Genomic DNA, 17,737 nt, shown 5'->3' with positions numbered 1-17,737 from the left:
GTACAAGAAGGCGGGACTTTGCTTGTTCTCTGTATGTAAAAAGTATTGCACAAGAGGTACATCAGTCTGTTATCACCATCTCATCCTAACTGAAACATCCAGAACATCAAAAGTAATGAACTAGGTTTCAACGAACAGTGATTCACAAGCACAGCGATACTTCTCTCTCCTAACGTTGTTGATGTTCTACCCACAAGAGGCAAAACCTGAAAGGGTAAGTGCCTTGCCAAGGTGATGGTGACAGGTCCTTTGTGTTGGTCACAACTCAGCTTCGCAAATCGACACAAAGAACTATGATCATGACAGTTGTAAAGAATGTTTTTGTACAGGTAAGTGCCTTCAGCTGCCCTCTTCAGTGGTGAATGCGTGTGATAGTCATGGTCTCTGTTGGCAAAGAAATGCTTATTTATGCTGCCATATTTGGTATATTTTTAGTCTGAAATTTTATCTACCATCTAGAGCTAACCTATTATAAGTATTTTTAGTTGCCAGCATTATTTCATTAAAGTCCAGCTCTGTTTCTGTGTCCTTGCTGTTTAGACCTTTGCAGCACATAGGAACAACTGCAATAGAGACCAGGAATCAAGCACGCCTGGAAATATGTTCATTTGTAGAATGTTCAAAGACCTCTTCTCATTGGCACTTAGTGTATTTTACGATCAAATGCTGGTGGCATACACTCCATTTGGAGTGCTGAAGGACATTAATACAGAACCACTGCCTTGACAGACACCTCACACCAAATACGGTTGCATCTTCTGTGTTTTCACTGCCACTGCCAAATCGCTAGTTGTTCCTGAAACAGCTGCGCTGGCAAGAGTCGGTAACGAGGTGTGAAAAATGCCACAAAGGAAGCCTGCAGACGACTAGTGAGGAGGGTGGCTTCCAGGCTAAGCTTGCTAGGGGTGAGGTGCCAGGGGAGGAATGTGGCTCCTGCCAGCGCGGCCTCACGCCTGAGGAGGGCCAGGCTCCTTCGAGACCCATGTGCCCCAGGGAGGGCAGGGGGCTCCGGCGATCAGCGGGACACGCGTAGGCTGGGCTGGCACAAGGAGGCCAGGCAGTTCCCGCGGTGACAGGGACCCCGCACGGGCTGGAGCCGGCCTGAGAGGGCCGCTCCCCCCTGCGCTGGTTCCCCCGGGGGCAGGCTGGGTGCGGTGGGCCCAGAGCTGGTTCTGCACGCCGGGTGGTTTTGCTGTGGGTGGGAGGGCACCGTGGGCTCTGCTACCACCCTCATCCCAGGCCGCCCGGCGCGGACGCTGGGGCCCGAGCCAGAACGGGGCCGGCCCCGCACCCCGCCGGCAAGGAACTACAGCTCCCGGCGTGCACCGCGCGAGCCCGGCCCGCACCGGAAGGCGGCGGGGCCGCGCGGCGCGCTGGGACGCGTAGTCCAGCGCCGGCCGCCGGCCGCGGCCCTGTCCCGCCAGTTTGAAAATTCCCGCGGTGGCGGCGGCAGCTCTCGCGAGAACTGTGCCCCGCCCCGCCCCCCGCGCACGGCGGGTGAGCGAGCGAGGTGGGTGCCGCGGGTGGGGGGAGGGGAACGGCTCGGCTCGGCCCGGCCCGGCCCGGCCGCAGGGAACAGTGCGTGTGGCGGCCGCGCAGCCGCGGGCAGGCGGAGGCTGCTGTAGTCGCTGCGGGAGATGTCGCCGCCCTCATCGGCACGTACGGGGGAAAACCGGGCAGGGACGGGCGGGCGGCGGGGAGGCGGCGGCGCGGGGGGGAGGCGGCGGAGGCGGCGGCGGCTGATCGCGGCCCGCCCGCCCGGGCGCCCTCCGCCGCGCCGGCAGGCACCGGGCGCTCCCGAGGCGGCTAGGCCGGCACCGCCGCCGTTGGCGCAGCGCGGGCCCGGCGGGGGCCCTGGGCGGGCCCGGCCGCGTCGCCCGGCCCCTTATGTAAGTGACCCCCGGGGCTGCGGCGCCGTGCCCCGCCACACGTGGCCCGGCCGCGGCGGGGCGGCCGGCCGCGCGGCCTGGGCAGCGCACATGGGGGGCGACGGCGCCGTGCGAGGCTCCGCGGCCGAGAGGCGGTCGTCAAGGGCCGGGGGGCGTGGGAGCTGCGGCGGCCGCCGCCGGGAGCGCTCCCTCCCGGCCGGCCGGCCCTGCTTGGCGGGGTTCTCTGGCCTTTTTTTCTAACACTGCCCCCCCCCTCCCCTCCGGTGCCGTTTCTCGTTGCCCGGGCCGGCGGCGGCGGGCGGGGGGCTGGGGGCGGCCGGGGCGCGGAGCGCTGCAGCACCCCCGCGCAGCTGGTGCGGGGTCTCTTGCCCTTTGCGTGAGGCGTGCGGCAGGCTGCAAAGTTGCTGACTTTCACAAAAGCGCCTGCTTTCTCCCGTAATAATCTGTGATTCCAGGTCTGGAACTTCTGCCGGTAGAAAGCAGCGTGGTGAGTCATTCGGGTCTAGTAATTGCTTCCTGATCAGGTTTGGCCATATTATGGGTAATGTAGGGGCTTAATGCCGTTGGGGGTGCCGAAGGCCTTTGGGGGTGCCGGCTGTGTGTGGCGGTTCAGGTGGTGCCTTAGGACCGGCAGCCGGGCTGGCGGTGTGGGTCTGGGCTGTCTGCTGTCACATGCGCTTGGGCACACAGTGCCGGCCCCTGTTCTGCTGAGGACAGCTCCTCATTTGCTTACTGCATCAGCTGCAGTTTTCCTGCATTGATTTGCCTGGGATTTGCTTTTCTGAGTCAGTGAAATGAACTTCATCGGACTTCTATTAATTTTGTGTTTTCTACCTAGTAAGCTGGCGGGTGTAGTTTTGGAGAAATAAGAGTGATGAGCCTTTGCTGGTGTGGTATGGTTTTGCTTGCGTGGTGGAGAGAATACTTAAATGGGTAGGAGTCACCAAAACCCTGGGGCCTGGTGCATGTGTCACAAATGTTTTTGCAGCTCAGCACATCAGGCTGCTATGTGTGAAAGACCGTTCCAGACTTAGATATTCCAAAGCCGCCTGGACGTGTTCCTGGGCAGCCAGCTATAGGTGACCCTGCTTGATGATTTCCAGTGATTTGGACCGTCTTTGGAGTTTGTGGCCTATTGGTGTGGTATGCTGGTAATGAAGTGTTAACAACTGTAAAAGTAAGGGTTTTTTAGCTCTCCTTGCAAACTGAGTGTGTAGTTTCATGCATGTATGAGCTAACATAACGGCTTGCTGCCACAAAATGGAGACAGACAAGTGCCCTCTCCTTCTTCCCAATGCGTTGTCCTGTCTCCTTCCTTGTGCCAGCTTTTATGCTTGCTGGTTCTCTCTGCAAGCCAGTTTAGCTCTCTAACCTGCTGGAAAACAATCTACTTTTCTGGATTAGTTTCCTGTTGGCATAGACAATGTTCTCCCTTCAAGCCGGATTGACCAGCTGAACATTTTAAAGTAGGCTGCTTTTGGGGGTGTGTGTGTGTTGATCGTTCAGTGTTTTCATTAATGATCTGGATGATGGGGCAGAGTGTACCCTCAGCAAGCTGACAGATGATGCAGGAGCAGGAAGAGTGGCTCATGCTGCCATCCAGAGAGTCTTCAACAGGCTAGAGAAATGGGCTGACAGGACCCTTGTGCAGTTCAGCAAGGGGAAGTGATGGGTCCTGCACCTGGGAAGGATCAGCCCTGTGCACCAGTATATGCAGGGGCTGCCCAGCTTCCGGAAAGCAGCTGGACAGAAAAGACTGGGCATCCTGGTGGACACGTTGACCACTAGCCAGCAGTGTGCCTTTGTGGTGAAGGTGGCTGACGTATGGTGGGCTGTGTGAGGAGCCTTGCCAGCAGGTGGAGGGAGGTGATCCTTCCTTGAATGGCAGTGGTGAGGCCACACCTGGAGTGTTCTGTGCAGGTCTAGGCTCCCTGCTCTCAAAAGAGAGAGATGGAGGTACTGAAGAATGTGTAGCCAAGGGCCACAAAGGTGGTTAGAGGGGACTGGAGTACCAGTTCTGCGAGAGCTGGGACTGTTCAGCCTGGAGAAGAGGAGGCTCAGGGGGAATCTCATCAATGCATATAAATACCTGAAGGGAGGGGGAAGAGAAGACAAAGCCAAGCACTTCCCAGTGGTGCCCGACAGCGGGCACGCACTGAAACATGTGAAAGGTGCTGTTCACCGACCCAATGTGTCTATATTAGAAGATGCTATGATGGGTTACTCATAAAACATATTCATGAGATCGTTGCAGTTAAACTAGGCCAGAATGCTGGTCAGTTTGTGGGGCTTATTACTCTGGAGCCTTTGGATGCAGTGCAAAACCTCATCCTGCTGTCACTTTGAAATGATGACAAGTACCAAAAAGCAAACACAACAAAACTACTGCAGATACCTTGTCCCACTTGGAACTTGATTGGTGCTGGTCATGAACACTGGCAGAGTGGTCAGCCTGGCCGGCTGCAGCAGCGTTCTGCAATACTGGCTTTGCATCGGCAACATATTTTTCAAAACATTGATTTATGCTTAGTGCAGGACCCTGACTTATGCTTGCTGTGTTTCACATGCTCATTTGCATGCTGGCAGAAGCTACTGGAACGTGTTCACAAATTGAGCGCTTGTGACTTGAACTGTAGTAGTTCCAGTGCCCAGGTTTTACAGCGTAATCTGTCTCCACAGTAGTAACAATTCATATAGATTGCATTTATGTATAAACATTTCCCCTTAATAACTAGGTGTTGCTCCCAGAGCCTAGTCTTCAAAACTCGCTGTAACCTCCTGTGCTGTAAGGAAAAGAGGTTATTAGCGCACGCTGGACAAAACTGGGATACAACATTACTTACAGGAGAACCTGTATGGTGCATTTAATGCAGTAGTCTGTGTGCTTTTAAGTGGCTGCTGTACTGGTTTGTAGCATAGGGTGAGGGTTCTGTTTGATGCCTGAGTTGATCAGCATGTGTAACATCCAGGAATAGTGAACTATGTAGAGTATCTGCCTTTTGAAACCATGAGGAAAGCAGTGCTGTTTGAACGAAGTTTGATCTCGTCTTCTGGAGGCTTTTTCAATAACCTATAGAACTTGCAAAACATAGTTACTTAAAGCAGTTTGTATTTCCATGTGTGTGAACACCTTTTTTCAGCACCTCTTCAATCTTGTAAATCGCTTCGGCTCTTCAGTTTTTCCACAAAAACATCTATCTTGACATAGTGAAATATGAACTCTTTGTGGAGCACCTACAGAAGTGTGGAAGCTGTCTGAGAGGCCTAGATGTTTTTGTAAAATACTGCAGAGATGTGAAAAGAACGGGTAATAGGAAGGAAGGGACTGGAATAAGGAATGTAAGGATTTAAGTACAGAAAAAAACCCCAATGTTTTGAAGTGCTGTCTAATACTTGCATCCTAAGTGTATGGAAAACTGCTTTCTTGTTGATGAGCTATGAAAGTCTGTATTGCTGCTTCTGTGAAAATATCAACAGTACATTTTCTGGAAGAATTGGAGAATGAGGGTGGTTAAGAACTTAGTATTCCTTAATGCGCAAAATAAACATGCAAAAAGTGAACAAGACGTAAACTATGTGTGAAATCTACTAGAAGACAATTGACAATAAATAATAAGGGAGAGGACAAATGGAAACTTATACCTCTTACTGAGAAGCTTTTCAACATGATTTTTCTCAGGTTACATCTTACTAACTTATGTGAATAGACTTGAACTCAGTGTATTGTTTTTTTTTTCCTGTTATTCATCTTGTCGATACCTCTGTGTCTCTTTTTGTTGGTGACCTCAGAAAAGCAAAGGATTCTCTTTTTGCTCTGCTGTGAGATCATAAACTGTCTTGAGTGCCATTGTTTTTCAAAGGAAAAGGGCTACAGGCTATGTATAGGAGATTTTTTTTTCACTGTCTACTGCTGAAACTTCTGTCACTCTCAAAAATATTTATGGTTGATGTGAGTTTTTTTGCCTTTTTTTTTTTTCATTTCTTTATTTACAGTGAAGAATGCGAGACCTAACGGCTCAAGTAACGAGCAGTCTACTGCAGTTTCCAGAGGTGACTGTTCAGGCTCTTGGGGAAGATGAGATAACCCTAGATTCTGTGCTGTGCGGGAAGTTTTCTGGAGGTGAGCATTTTCTTTTATATTTGGCCTTGGTATAAGGTTGTTACTCCCAGGAGCTTACCTGAAACACAGGGTCATAGTACAACAACCTGCACCAATCTTGTGCTATTAAAATAATTTCCTTAAGCTTCCTGTGTTAGTGAGCCCTCCTCAATTTTTAAAGAAAGAAAAGGCAGATTTCAAGAAAGTAGTAGTGTTGTTTTGGGCTGTACTTCCTTGTACCAGCTCAAGCTCTGTGACCACTATAATGTTATGTGCAGAAAGAATTCTTCTACAGTGTTACAGAGGCAACCCCCCCCTGCTTATTTCTTAGTCTGAATAAAAACAGAAGGAAGAGGGATAGCACTGTTAAGCACTGCAGCCATAGTTCCAAAGTATTTAATAGGCTGCCAATGAGTACCCAGTGAGAGTTGCTGAAAGTGGCTAAGCAGATTAGGTAGTTGACTCTCTGGGTGATCTGCAAGTAGAGCTGGGTGCTTTCCTGGTTGTCTGGGCTTCTCTTAAGGCCAGGTAGAATTTATCTGCCTGACTGTAAGTGCAGTAATTGAGCTAATTCTTCCTTTGAACTTGAAGTAGTTCAGTGAAATAAAATGTGTTAAATTCTTTCTGTGATCAGCACATGTAAAAGTTTAAATTTGCACATGCAGTGCCTGTTTCAAGATAATTTATTGTTGAAGTCCAAATCCCTGCCCAAAGTAGGCAATTAAAGTAAAATTAATAAACTAGAAATGAATTGGTTTATACTTGAAGTGTGCTGCAAGACTTAACGTTTCCTGTATGTATTTTGATGATTTCTGTCAATACCAAGCTGAACCAGGGTATGAAGACTCTAGCTTAATGTATGTAATCTTTATCACACACAAGCAAAATTCTTCAGTGCAGGAATGACAAGTAAAATTGCAAAATAAGAAGGTTGTTACTTTTAAGAGGTATTGTTTAAGGATTTCAGTGGGTGATTTTAAATAACAGACCAGAATTAAAAGTCAGTCTTTGTCTATTAGGTACTTCTCTTGACGGAAAGGGGTAACAACAGTGACTGTTCAGTTGTTTTCAGTCTTCTGTTGAAAACTCGCTTTGGTCAGCTTTCTTTTTCTCTCACAGGGAGAAATGGCCTGGCGTGGTTGGCATGTGGTCCTCAACTTGAGGTAGTGAACTCTGTGACAGGAGAGCGGCTCTCTGCTTATCGTTTCAATGGAGTAAATGAACAGCCTCCCACTGTTCGCACGGTAAAGGAGTTTTCCTGGCAGAAGAGAACTGGACTGCTGGTTGGGTTGGAAGAAGCAGAGGGAAGTGTTCTCTGTCTGTACGACCTTGGAACATCGAGAGTGGTTAAAGCAGTTGTTCTTCCAGGAAGGGTATGTACCTCTTAATTGGAGGAATGAAGGTTTTGTATTGTTAGGTGCCGCATAATCCTGTTTCAGGAAAAGCTTTGGAGCATCTCGTTGTAGGAGGTAGTTTTCCTGTTTTGCATTAACATCCTGTGGCTTCAGAGGGTCCACTCAGTCCAAGCCTTGTAAGCTCTTGGGCTTAACGGTACCATTACTTTTTGAGTTTACTGATAGTAAAACAAATTGTGTTGTTTTATTGTAGAATACATAGTTACATAATTCTCCACTTCCACAAAAGTGGCAATAAAAATGGCATTAAAAAATAAAAAAAAAATTAAAAAATTAAAAAAAAAAGTGGCAAAAAAAAAGGCATTAAAAAATAATTTTTTTTGGCCAGAGTGAAAAAGAAAAACACCCCACTCTTTAAAATGTCTGGAACATCACACATTTCCTAAATGGCTGATTTATGTCAGTATACTGTCTTTAAAATATCTACAGCTTCTATAGTTGTGCTGTCAATGACTTGGACATATTCCCATGAATCTCAGATTAGCAGGTGGTGTGGTTTAACCCTGGCTGGTAACTAAGTACCACACAGCCGCTTGCTCACTCCCCTCTCACCCAGAGGGATGGGGAGGAGAGTTGGAAAGGAATGTAAAACTCAAGAAGCTGAGATAAGAACAACTTGATAATTGAAATAGAATAAAAATGAAAGAACAATAATAATTATGACAATAACAGTTATAATGAAAAGGAGGAGGGAAAGAATAGAATCCAGAGGGAAAGGAAGAAAGAGATGTGGTGCACAATGCAACTGCTCACCACCCACCGGCTGATGCCCAGCCAGCCCTGAGCAGATCTGCCCCTCCCCAGCCAACCCCCAGGTGTATATACCAGGCCTGACATCCCATGGTATGGAATACTGCTGTGGCTAGTTTGGCTCAGCTGCCCTGGCTGTGCCCTCTCCTAATTCCTTGTGCCCCTCCAGCCTTTTTCTCACAAGTCCTGAGAAACTTAGAAGTCTCACATCAAAGCCAACACACAGCACTGTACTAGCTTCTAAAAGATAATTAACTCCATCCCAGCTGAAACCAGGACAGCAAGCAGGTGACTTTTGAGCAGAACACATTTTCATCATGACCTAGGGTAGGAAAAAAGTTAATCTGACAGGTGGTTGAAAGGATGGCTTTCGATCTGCAGTCCTTGAATCTCTCTGCTCATTGAATACTGTGTTTGTGTAGATGGGATACACTGGTATGATGTCACTAATTTTTCCTGTCTTCCATAACCCATAAACTCAAATGATGTAGTGTCCCCTAGTCTCATTATCTTAATGTAAGTGAGGATCAGCAGAAATTAATAGAACATCAAGATTCGCTGTATTTTTATCATCTTAGAATCTGCAAAAAATAAATGCTTACTTATTAGTCAGCTTTCTATAATGGGATTTGGTTTGACTTGGTAGAATGCGGGTGGCTTTTTGTTTTTGAAATGCTACAGAGGGATTACTGGTAGAAAGCATTTGTATTTTGGTAATTTCTGAAGAAATGATTCAGTTTAGTGCTCCACTCTTAGTTTACCTGTCATCTTGATAAATCTTAAGAGTTTTAGATAGAAAGACAAGCTGTGTGCTGATATAAGCGTATAATCAATGGGTAAATTATATTTGTGAAAAATAACGTAACTTTGTTAAGTTTTACTTATTAAATCTGTGTAAGCTGGAATAGGAAAAGGAAGGTTAAGAAGAGTCATTTCACATCAAATCTGTGTTTACAGAAGTGTTTTGACATAGAATGTAGTTTTAAACATCAGTTATTAGGGTGGTTTTCTATATCACAAAAAAGAAAAGGTTCAAGAGAAAATAGGAAGCCTTGGGGGGGAGAACTTGGCTGAGTGATGAAGGTTATGAATTTTGGAATGAAGCCAAAGCTTATCTGAATTTTTACTCTTATGTCCTGAATACTCTTGCTTACAAGCATGTTTGGCCTGTTCCTTTCATTTTGCTTTCTGTCTTTTTGCTGTCAGATTAGTTAGATCAGCATAGGCAGGACATGGGTATCGCTCATGAGTTGAGAGGGAGAGTAAGGGTAAGCAAAACCAAGTAGATAAAGCTTGCACTTGGCCACTCACCATATATTCTGAATTTATTCTGTAATTCATACTTGCATATTATGTAATGTATAACTTGGTTTTTTTTTAATCTTCCTGAATGTTTCTCTGATTGTCACACTGATTAGTTTTAAAAGTAAAATGTGAATCTGTTCTTAACATCATTTTCTGTAGCTTTTGTCATTATTGGCTTAGGGCTTTAATAAGCACCTTAATTTATGGATTATTTTCTGTGTTAGTATACCTTTTGTGGACAACAAGTTGTACAAGTTAACGCTCACTTAGAGTAATTCAGATCCAAGGTGTCAAGCCATTAGTGTGTTAATACAGGGCATTTACAGTGACTGTGCAACTGCCTTTTAGTGAAATAGATGTGTAGTCATTCAGAGAGCAAAAGAATGAGTCAAAAAAACCAAACTCAGAAGCTTAGAAAGAATTTTGGCATAATTTTTATTTTTTGTGGGAGCATCTCTCATTGCCCTCTAGGTATACATGTGAAATGCAGCAGAAAACATAAAACATTAATGGACTATTATTTGAATTGGGTTCTAGTAAAAGCAAATCTGAGTTAAAAACATTAATTATATTAAATTGCTGTATAATGGTTGTATGTTTCAGAACTATTGAACGGTGTTTTCACAAATTTTCCTGGTTTGTATGAGGCAGAAGGGTAGCATTCAGTTTCAGTGAGCTGAGAAAAGTTTTCTTTGTTCATTCCCAGAATGAGTTGGCAGTAGTCTAGGAGAATATGAAAAGTCAGTGCATAATAGTGCAGTGGAAAAATACACATTTTCAGGAGCTTCTACATGGAAAATTGAAGTGTTAAGAGTGGGAAACATTTTACAAAGACCGTGCAAAAATGGAAAATACTAATTTGGAGCCAGTTGTACAATGAAAAAAAAATTAAAAGGAATTTAGCAGCAACACTTGAACTTTGGCGATTTCTGCTGCAAGATACGTACAGTATTTCTGCTTTCCTCATAACGGTCATCAAGACTTGGGGCAGCAAGAATTTGAATAATCAAAACACTTTTGATAGTCCTTTGAGTAGCAGAGAAGATTAGAAATGTATAGGAAATATGAATCATGATAGAGTTGTCTAAATTATCATAGGCACTTTTAAGGTTAGAATTCTTGTGACCAAGATGAAAGGTAAATTCTATAATAGACTGCCAGTCAGTATAGTCATAGAATGGTTTGGGTTGGAAGGGACCTTAAAGATTATCTAGTTCCAACCCCTTTGCCATGGGCAGGGACACCTTCCACTAAGCCAGGTTGCTCAAAGCCACATCCAACCTGGCTTGATATGGCAGAGGAGAAAACTTCCGGGCTTATGGATTTTGTTATTTTTTGGCCACCTCTGGAAGTAAAAAAAGCCCAGCTAAATAACAAAATGGACAACCTTGTGATGCTCACTGGTTTATTTACGTGTAAAACTTTGTTATTGATGTAAAGCTTCCTGTTCATTGTGTTGCATTTTGTAAGAAGGCTAAATGGCAGCCTATGCTCTTTTGCATGGTTTTAGTGCAGGAGTCTTCAAGTGCTTCTGTCTGTGCTGTAGCAGTCAGCATTGTCCCTGGGATGTGTGGCCGGTGCTGAAAGGTCTGTCTTCACCTTGTAATAAAGTTGCATGCAGACAGCTTCACATGTTAAAGAGCAGTATGCACTTCTTCCTTTGTTGGAGTTAGCTTTTTATCCAACAAGCTGCTGGGTTTTGCCCTTGTTTTGGGCTGGCTTTTATAATTTTTTTTACGTTCATAAAAGTGCTGGTGTGCATTTAAAACTTTTTTTTATTGATGTAAATATTGATGTAGTTTCTTGCATATAACAGATTTTCTATGTTTTCTTAGTTAATGATTTCTAAGTAGGAAATGGAAATTGGTAAGCTGCAATAATAGAATGCATCATTTTTAAGTTGAAGTTAATTCAGCTAAATAGCTGCAGGAAATAAAGTAAATGAAAGGCAGTAACAGATTTTGTACAGGGATTTTTTTTTTCCTTCTTGTTACAATTGGAAACAATGCTTTGTTCTTAAGTTTTATGATCCTGTATTTACTTACTTGTTTCTGATGGGCTAATTCTGGCTTCACTTTTGCGTGATTTCTCTTTCACTCGTCAAACCACTTAAGTATTAACTTGTAGTTTTCCTGTAGGTAACTGCTATAGAACCCATAACTAATCATGGAGGAGCCAGTGTGAGCACTCAGCACCTCCATCCAAGTCTGCGATGGCTCTTTGGAGTGGCAGCAGTGGCTACAGATGTTGGTCATCTGCTTCTGGTTGACCTTTGTTTGGATGATTTATCTTGCAGTCAGAATGAGCTAGAAGCATCAGGTAAGCTTGCTGTTTTAAAACTTGAATTTAAATGTAAGAAAACTGTCTTTTCAATAAAACATATGCATTGCACTTTGAAGATACAAGTATGCAGACATTGATGACTGCTGGTTACAGGTGGCGGTTTGACATCATACAGTCCTGAACTGATTAAAAATGGGAGTGATTTAATACTCCCTAATGTTATAAATGCCCCTCTGCCACCAAGATCCCTGTGACACTAGGATTCTTGCCAGTGAAGTTGTAATGATTTTACCATCTGAGTCAGTGCGACTGCCAGATTTACCCTATTTACTCCTGATTTACTGAGGCCAAGAAAATTTGTCTATGAAGGTTACACTTTTACTTGGTTTTGAAATACAAGTAAGAACACCCTACCCAATCAGAGAGTTCTTAGGTTCTTGAATATGTGTACAAAATAGAAATAGCAAAACCCAAGTTGCATTAGTGAGTATTTTTCCTAGCCTAGGATGGTAGAATTAGATTGTACATGTTGTCACGTCAGTGTTTAAAATGCAACCTCAGTGGAATAACACAAGGATTTATTGTGTGGTTTTGTGTGTGTAGATCTAGAAGTTGTCACTAGAATTCCAGCTGAAGTTCCACAACGAAGAGAAACTGTGACCAGAGAAGGGAGGCATCTCTGTTTTCAATTTCAAAATCCTTCAGGAACTGCAATAACAACCCTGTGCTACATAAGCAGAAGCAATCAGCTCGTTGTGGGTTTTTCTGATGGCTACCTGTCGCTATGGAATATGAAAACTTTGAAGAGGGAGTAAGTAGGCTTTAGCACTTGGCGTGTAGTGGTCTCAATTTTTGGCTTAAGGACGTATGTTAATTTAAAGAGAATTTTTTCAGGGACTGAAATACTTTTGAGTATAATCCTGGAACATTTAGAGATCTTTTTCTGAAATAACTGTCAAGTCATATGTGGATTAAGTGGACCACCTTCTCCCAGTGGGCTGGGATTATTTTCCTTTTTTTTTTTTTTTTTATTATTATATTATATTTCCTTATTATTATTTCCACAGTGCCTGTGGATTGCGGAATTTTGGAGAGTATGCTTCTGTGGGTTATGTCAGTTAGGGTGTGATAGAGCTGTTTTTTTTGAGACAGTTTGTTCTTTCAGAAGTACAAGTTTGCTTGGAAGACTTGGAGATGAGAATAAGGGACATGTAATTTAGAAGTAACAGAAAAATTAAGAGACGTTTTTAAATATGTCAAAGAACAACCTCACTTGAAATGTTTGACCAAATTGAGATAGGAATTCAGTTAAGCAAATCTGGAGTGATTCACCAGCAACTATTAGATGTTTTATAGACAGCGGAGGAATAGTTAAGTGGGAAGAAGAGATTGTGAAGTTACAGATAAGGTTCAGATGTCTGGAAGAAAAATGCTTTACGTAGTCCAAGTAAAGAAACGAGAAACTACTATTTGGTGCTGCTTTAAATTTGTTCAGATGATACGCTGCATTTTATGTTCAGCGTTGAAGTAGGCTACAAGACTAGGAACAATCTTTTGCCTGGCAGCTGAGGTAAGGATTTTGTTTCCTCCTCCTCAGGCAGAGGAGGATATAAGCCTGGGTTACTGCGTATGAAGGACAGTAATTTCCTCACCTCTTGACTGTTGTGTAAGTAGTCGTCACTTCCTGGACTCCCTTGCTGGAGATGGAAGTATGACCTTCTCTACTTTGAGGATAAGTATGTCAGGTGTTCTTTTCTCAGGAGATGCTTCTACCCATCTACAAAGAGTTAGGGCCAGTAATCTTACCTTTTTCCTTTTTTTTTTTTTTTGTTTTTTTGTTTGGTTTTTTTGTAAACCTGTAGGCACCACTCTCAGCTTGAAGGAGGAAGGATTCCTGTCTATGCTGTTACTTTTCAAGAGCCTGAGAATGATCCTCGCAATTGTTGCTACTTGTGGGCTGTTCAGTCTACACAACAAAGGTGAATAAAAACTTACCATAAGCCACTGATTTTTTTTTTTTATATAAATATATTAGTTCACATGCAGTTGATACATATATATTTGTTTTGTTTATTTAGCTGTGCAGGAGATTCTCTCAGGTATGGAAGGTGTTAAGCTTGCAATGCAAATTTTACAGGCTTTAACAGACGTGAAGAGGAACCTGCTAGTTCCTACCTGGTGTTTCTTGATGGCTGCTTCAGTCTGGATCTAATAAAATGATACTGAGGACTCTAAAGCAGCTTTGTAATCAAATTTCATAATTTATACCTTTTTCAGTGAAGGTGATGTTGTGAGTTTACATCTGTTGCAGTTAGCGTTTGGTGACAGAAAACGCTTGGCATCAGGACGAGTCATGTATGAGGTAAGATATGCATGTATGTGAAGAGATGAAAATGGTTATTTTCTCTTAAGTAAGCATCAGTTAAGTTGGCAGGCCTAATATTTACCATCAAACTGCAGAGATGACCAGAAAAAAAAAATATGTTTTGCTGAGTCTTCTTGGGCATGGCCCTTGTCGATACTTTTTGAAAACATGTCATGCAGTTCTGTGCTGCAGTGTTGCATGTTCCAACTACATTTATCTGCAGAGAGCCTGTATAAATTCAGTTCCTCAAGAGGAAGCAGCTTTTACAAATATGAAACAGTATGGACTGTTCATGCTTCAGAGCAAATTATAGCTAGGGAAATGCTAGTTTTTGAAAATGTGCAGAGCATTTACAGCCAAACTTGTCTGTTACGATTTTGACACTTAATTCTCTTGCATGTCAGATGTAGTTTCTATTTGCCATCCGAAATAAGCTCATGGGAAATATACAGTATAATATGTATATTATGTTAGATAACGACATTCTTTCATATTTACGTATAACGTATGTTATTATCTCAGAATAACCTTTCTTATCTTCCTTTTTTTTCCCCAGGGTTTGGAATACTGTGATGAAAGGTACAGTTTAGATCTCACAGGTGGAATCTTCCCTTTGAGAGGGCAGACCAGCAATACTAAATTACTCAGCTGTCAGACTGTAGAAAAATTTCACAACCACGTTGACAGAGAGGATAGCATTAATGAAGGTTTGTTCTGATGTCTCTGTTTGGTTATTCTAAAGTATAGTATTGTGGGGTCATCTGTGTAATGCTGGTCAGTCATTTTATTACTCCAACTGCGTCCTTTGAACAGTAAGATCCTTCTCTCCATTACTTAGGAAGGTTACCTGAATTATTTTTTCCCCTGTTCAAAGCTATGACTGTATTGGCATCCAGCTGGTGGCTGGTCACCAGTAGTGTTCCCCAGGGCCCAGTACTGGGGCCAGTTCTGTTTATTGCTGATGAGGGGATCGAGCGCACCCTCAGCCAGTTCCCAGCTGCCACCAGGCTGGGGGAGTGTTGACCTGCTGGGGGGCAGGAGGCTCTGCAGGGGGGTCTGGGCAGGCCGGGCCGATGGGGTGAGGTTCCACAGGGCTCAGTGCCGGGCCCTGCCCGAGGGTCACACCAGCCCCCCGCAGCTGCAGGCTGGGGCAGGGGCTGGGAACTGCCCGGCGGGGAAGGGCCTGGGGGCTGGTCAGAGCCGGCTGGGCATGAGCCAGCTGTGTGCCCAGGGGCCGAGGGAGCCACCAGCTCCGGGCTGGTGTCACAAACTGTGTGGCCAGCAGGACTAGGGAAGCAGAGTATAACATTGTCAATGTTTTATGTCAAAATCTTTATTCCTATTTCCTGTTGGGTTTGGGGGTTTTGAATTAATTTATTTTGTGTGATGATATGTTCTTTCATTCTGAATATGCTGGAAAGCAGCTATTCTTAAAACTTGTAATTGAGTCAAATTTGGAAAGTAATAATGCCTGCTGAGTGATACAAGTCTATATGATAAATATTTGTATGCTTTCTAAAAGTAGCAATGTATGTGTTGCTAGCATATTACTTTTTTTCCTAAGCTATTCACCTAGTTCAGTGTCTTGAACAACTCCTAATGTATGGGAAACTTAATTAGCTAATAATTGTCTAGTTGATTTGACTTAGAACTGATAACATTTGAACAAGAAAAAGGGGCAGTGTGATTGAAACCTGTCATAGAGATGTTTGCTATTCTGTACGTTTTCTTTATTATTCTGAGTAAGTGTTGTTTTTCGTTAGCAATATAACAAGGTGACGCCAAAATAGAAAGTGGTGTTTTAAAAAGATCAGACATACCACATTTTCTACAAATAAGAAACAATTTCTTGTCTCTTACAGTAATATCTCCTGACACCAGTGTATCGATCTTCAGTTGGCAAGTGAATACATACGGTCAGGGAAAGCCATCTACTTATTTGGGTGTATTTGACATTAATCGCTGGTATCATGCTCAAATGCCAGATTCACTAAGGTAGATTTTTTTTTTTTTAAGTTCTTTTCAATACCCCTACAAATAATTCATCTGAAAGTCGGTGTTTAGCTTATGCACTTGTTTTCTTTAAGGCCAGAAGAATTCCTTCATGATTGCCCCTATTTTGCATTGTGGTCACTGGATACTGTAGTAAGCATGACTTCTCCAAACCTCATCTTGGATATTTTGGTACATGAGAGGAGTCTGAGTCGAGGAGTTCCTCCTTCTTATCCACCACCTGAGCAGTTTTTTAATCCAAGCACCTATAGCTTTGGTAAGTATTTCACTGCTTTTGATAGTGATAAGCCTAAACTGAGGTCAAATACCATTTCTTGGTTCTCTTGTTCATTGTTTGTTACTTAAAAACTAAATGAAACCCCTGCAAACCCTACTCGGGTTGTGTTGTACTAACAAGGTATTTAATATTGTGAAACATACCTGACAGTTGCTGAGTTTTAGTGCTCTTGCAATGTAGCCTGTGAAGTGGTGATGGTTATAAAATGAAATTACTTTGAACTGGAGCCAAAGCACAGCACCTTGGTAGCATTAGAGGTGAAATTTCTACATTCAGTAATTATTTAAAAAAAAACAACTTAAAGCGAAGAACGCGGGAACTGTTAGAAATTTCCAGATGCCACTGCTTAAACAATATAAACTGCTCATAACTGTTGAGAGTGTGGACTATTGTTAAATGTTCATTGTTTCTGCAGATGGTACGTGCTTGCTGAACTCCGGAGTTGTTCACATGACTTGCACTGGCTTCCAGAAGGAGGTGATCTTTTACTGTATTTTTGTGGAGAATGTCAAGAGAGATACCTTTTTGAAGTTGCACTGCTTTCAGTGTCAGAGACCATTTTATACTCATTCTGCTCATCCACATGCATAATCGCAATTATATCCTGCCACTTCTGTGTAAATGGTCATGTTTTAGGTCCACTCTTGGGACTGTAAATCTACCGTTGTCTCCTGCGTAAGGCATAATCAGTGATTGAATGTCTAGGAAGTTACACAGCAGTGGTCTTGGAGCAAGAACAAAAATATACAAGTCAGGAAAAGCTGTTACTACTTTATTGCTCTCCAGTCAAACTGCCTACATAGTCTGGAGTTAGGGTTTTGATCCCTGATTAACTTGAAAAAGGAGGACAGAATGGAGAAAATGAAAAGCTATTTATCTGTTTCAGAAGAAATGGATTTTTTTTTCTCCCAAACTTGGCGAAATTGTAACTTCTAAGGCACTGCGCAGCTTGTGACAAATAATGTTGACTTAAGTTTCAGCTCTCTAAATATTTCCCATGTAAATCAGCTTCTGCACAAACAAGTGGAGAAAGGATCTTCCAGAGTGTGTCATTTCAAGTTGTGTCTTAGTGTTAGCTTATATAGGATGTGTTTTGTATTGGTATTCAGGGGAAAAGGAAGGCCTGTGTCTTGACAGAGAATTATAAACTGTAACTGTTAGTTTGGCTGCCATCTTTATGTCTTTACTATGACTTTACTCTGTCTTTACTATAAACTATACTATAGCTACTATAGTATCTATATTAATGTATATATAATATGTAGAATACTATAGACTTCACTAAAGGTTTTCCGTAGTCTTTACTGTGACTCTACGTAGTAATGCTTACTCGGCTTGCTA

General features: G+C 43.3%; 1 protein-coding gene across 3 annotated transcripts in view; it reads left to right on the top strand.

Annotated features, from left to right (window-relative positions):
- Positions 1-1,373: 1,373 nt before the first annotated feature.
- AHCTF1 (AT-hook containing transcription factor 1) overlaps positions 1,374-17,737 on the top strand; it is a 41,757-nt gene continuing 25,393 nt past the window's right edge. Inside the window, exons 1-11 of one of the 3 annotated variants that reach the window (XM_080407834.1) lie at positions 1,374-1,510; positions 5,883-6,009; positions 7,108-7,361; positions 11,597-11,777; positions 12,345-12,552; positions 13,604-13,720; positions 14,019-14,103; positions 14,663-14,813; positions 15,969-16,101; positions 16,194-16,375; positions 16,812-16,873. In XM_080407834.1, the coding sequence (XP_080263960.1) occupies positions 5,889-6,009; positions 7,108-7,361; positions 11,597-11,777; positions 12,345-12,552; positions 13,604-13,720; positions 14,019-14,103; positions 14,663-14,813; positions 15,969-16,101; positions 16,194-16,375; positions 16,812-16,873 (1,494 nt within the window). In that variant the 5' untranslated portion in view covers positions 1,374-1,510; positions 5,883-5,888. Of the gene's footprint in view, positions 1,656-2,181; positions 2,377-5,882; positions 6,010-7,107; positions 7,362-11,596; positions 11,778-12,344; positions 12,553-13,603; positions 13,721-14,018; positions 14,104-14,662; positions 14,814-15,968; positions 16,102-16,193; positions 16,376-16,811; positions 16,874-17,737 lie in introns of those variants that run through there. The other 2 variants (XM_080407833.1, XM_080407835.1) reach the window with 2 other exon arrangements.

Source organism: Falco punctatus (assembly GCF_963210335.1).
Source record: "Falco punctatus genome assembly, chromosome: 12".
NCBI lineage: Eukaryota > Metazoa > Chordata > Aves > Falconiformes > Falconidae > Falco > Falco punctatus.
The sequence above is the reverse complement of the archived record's forward strand: the minus strand, read 5'-3'. Positions and strand labels throughout refer to the sequence as shown.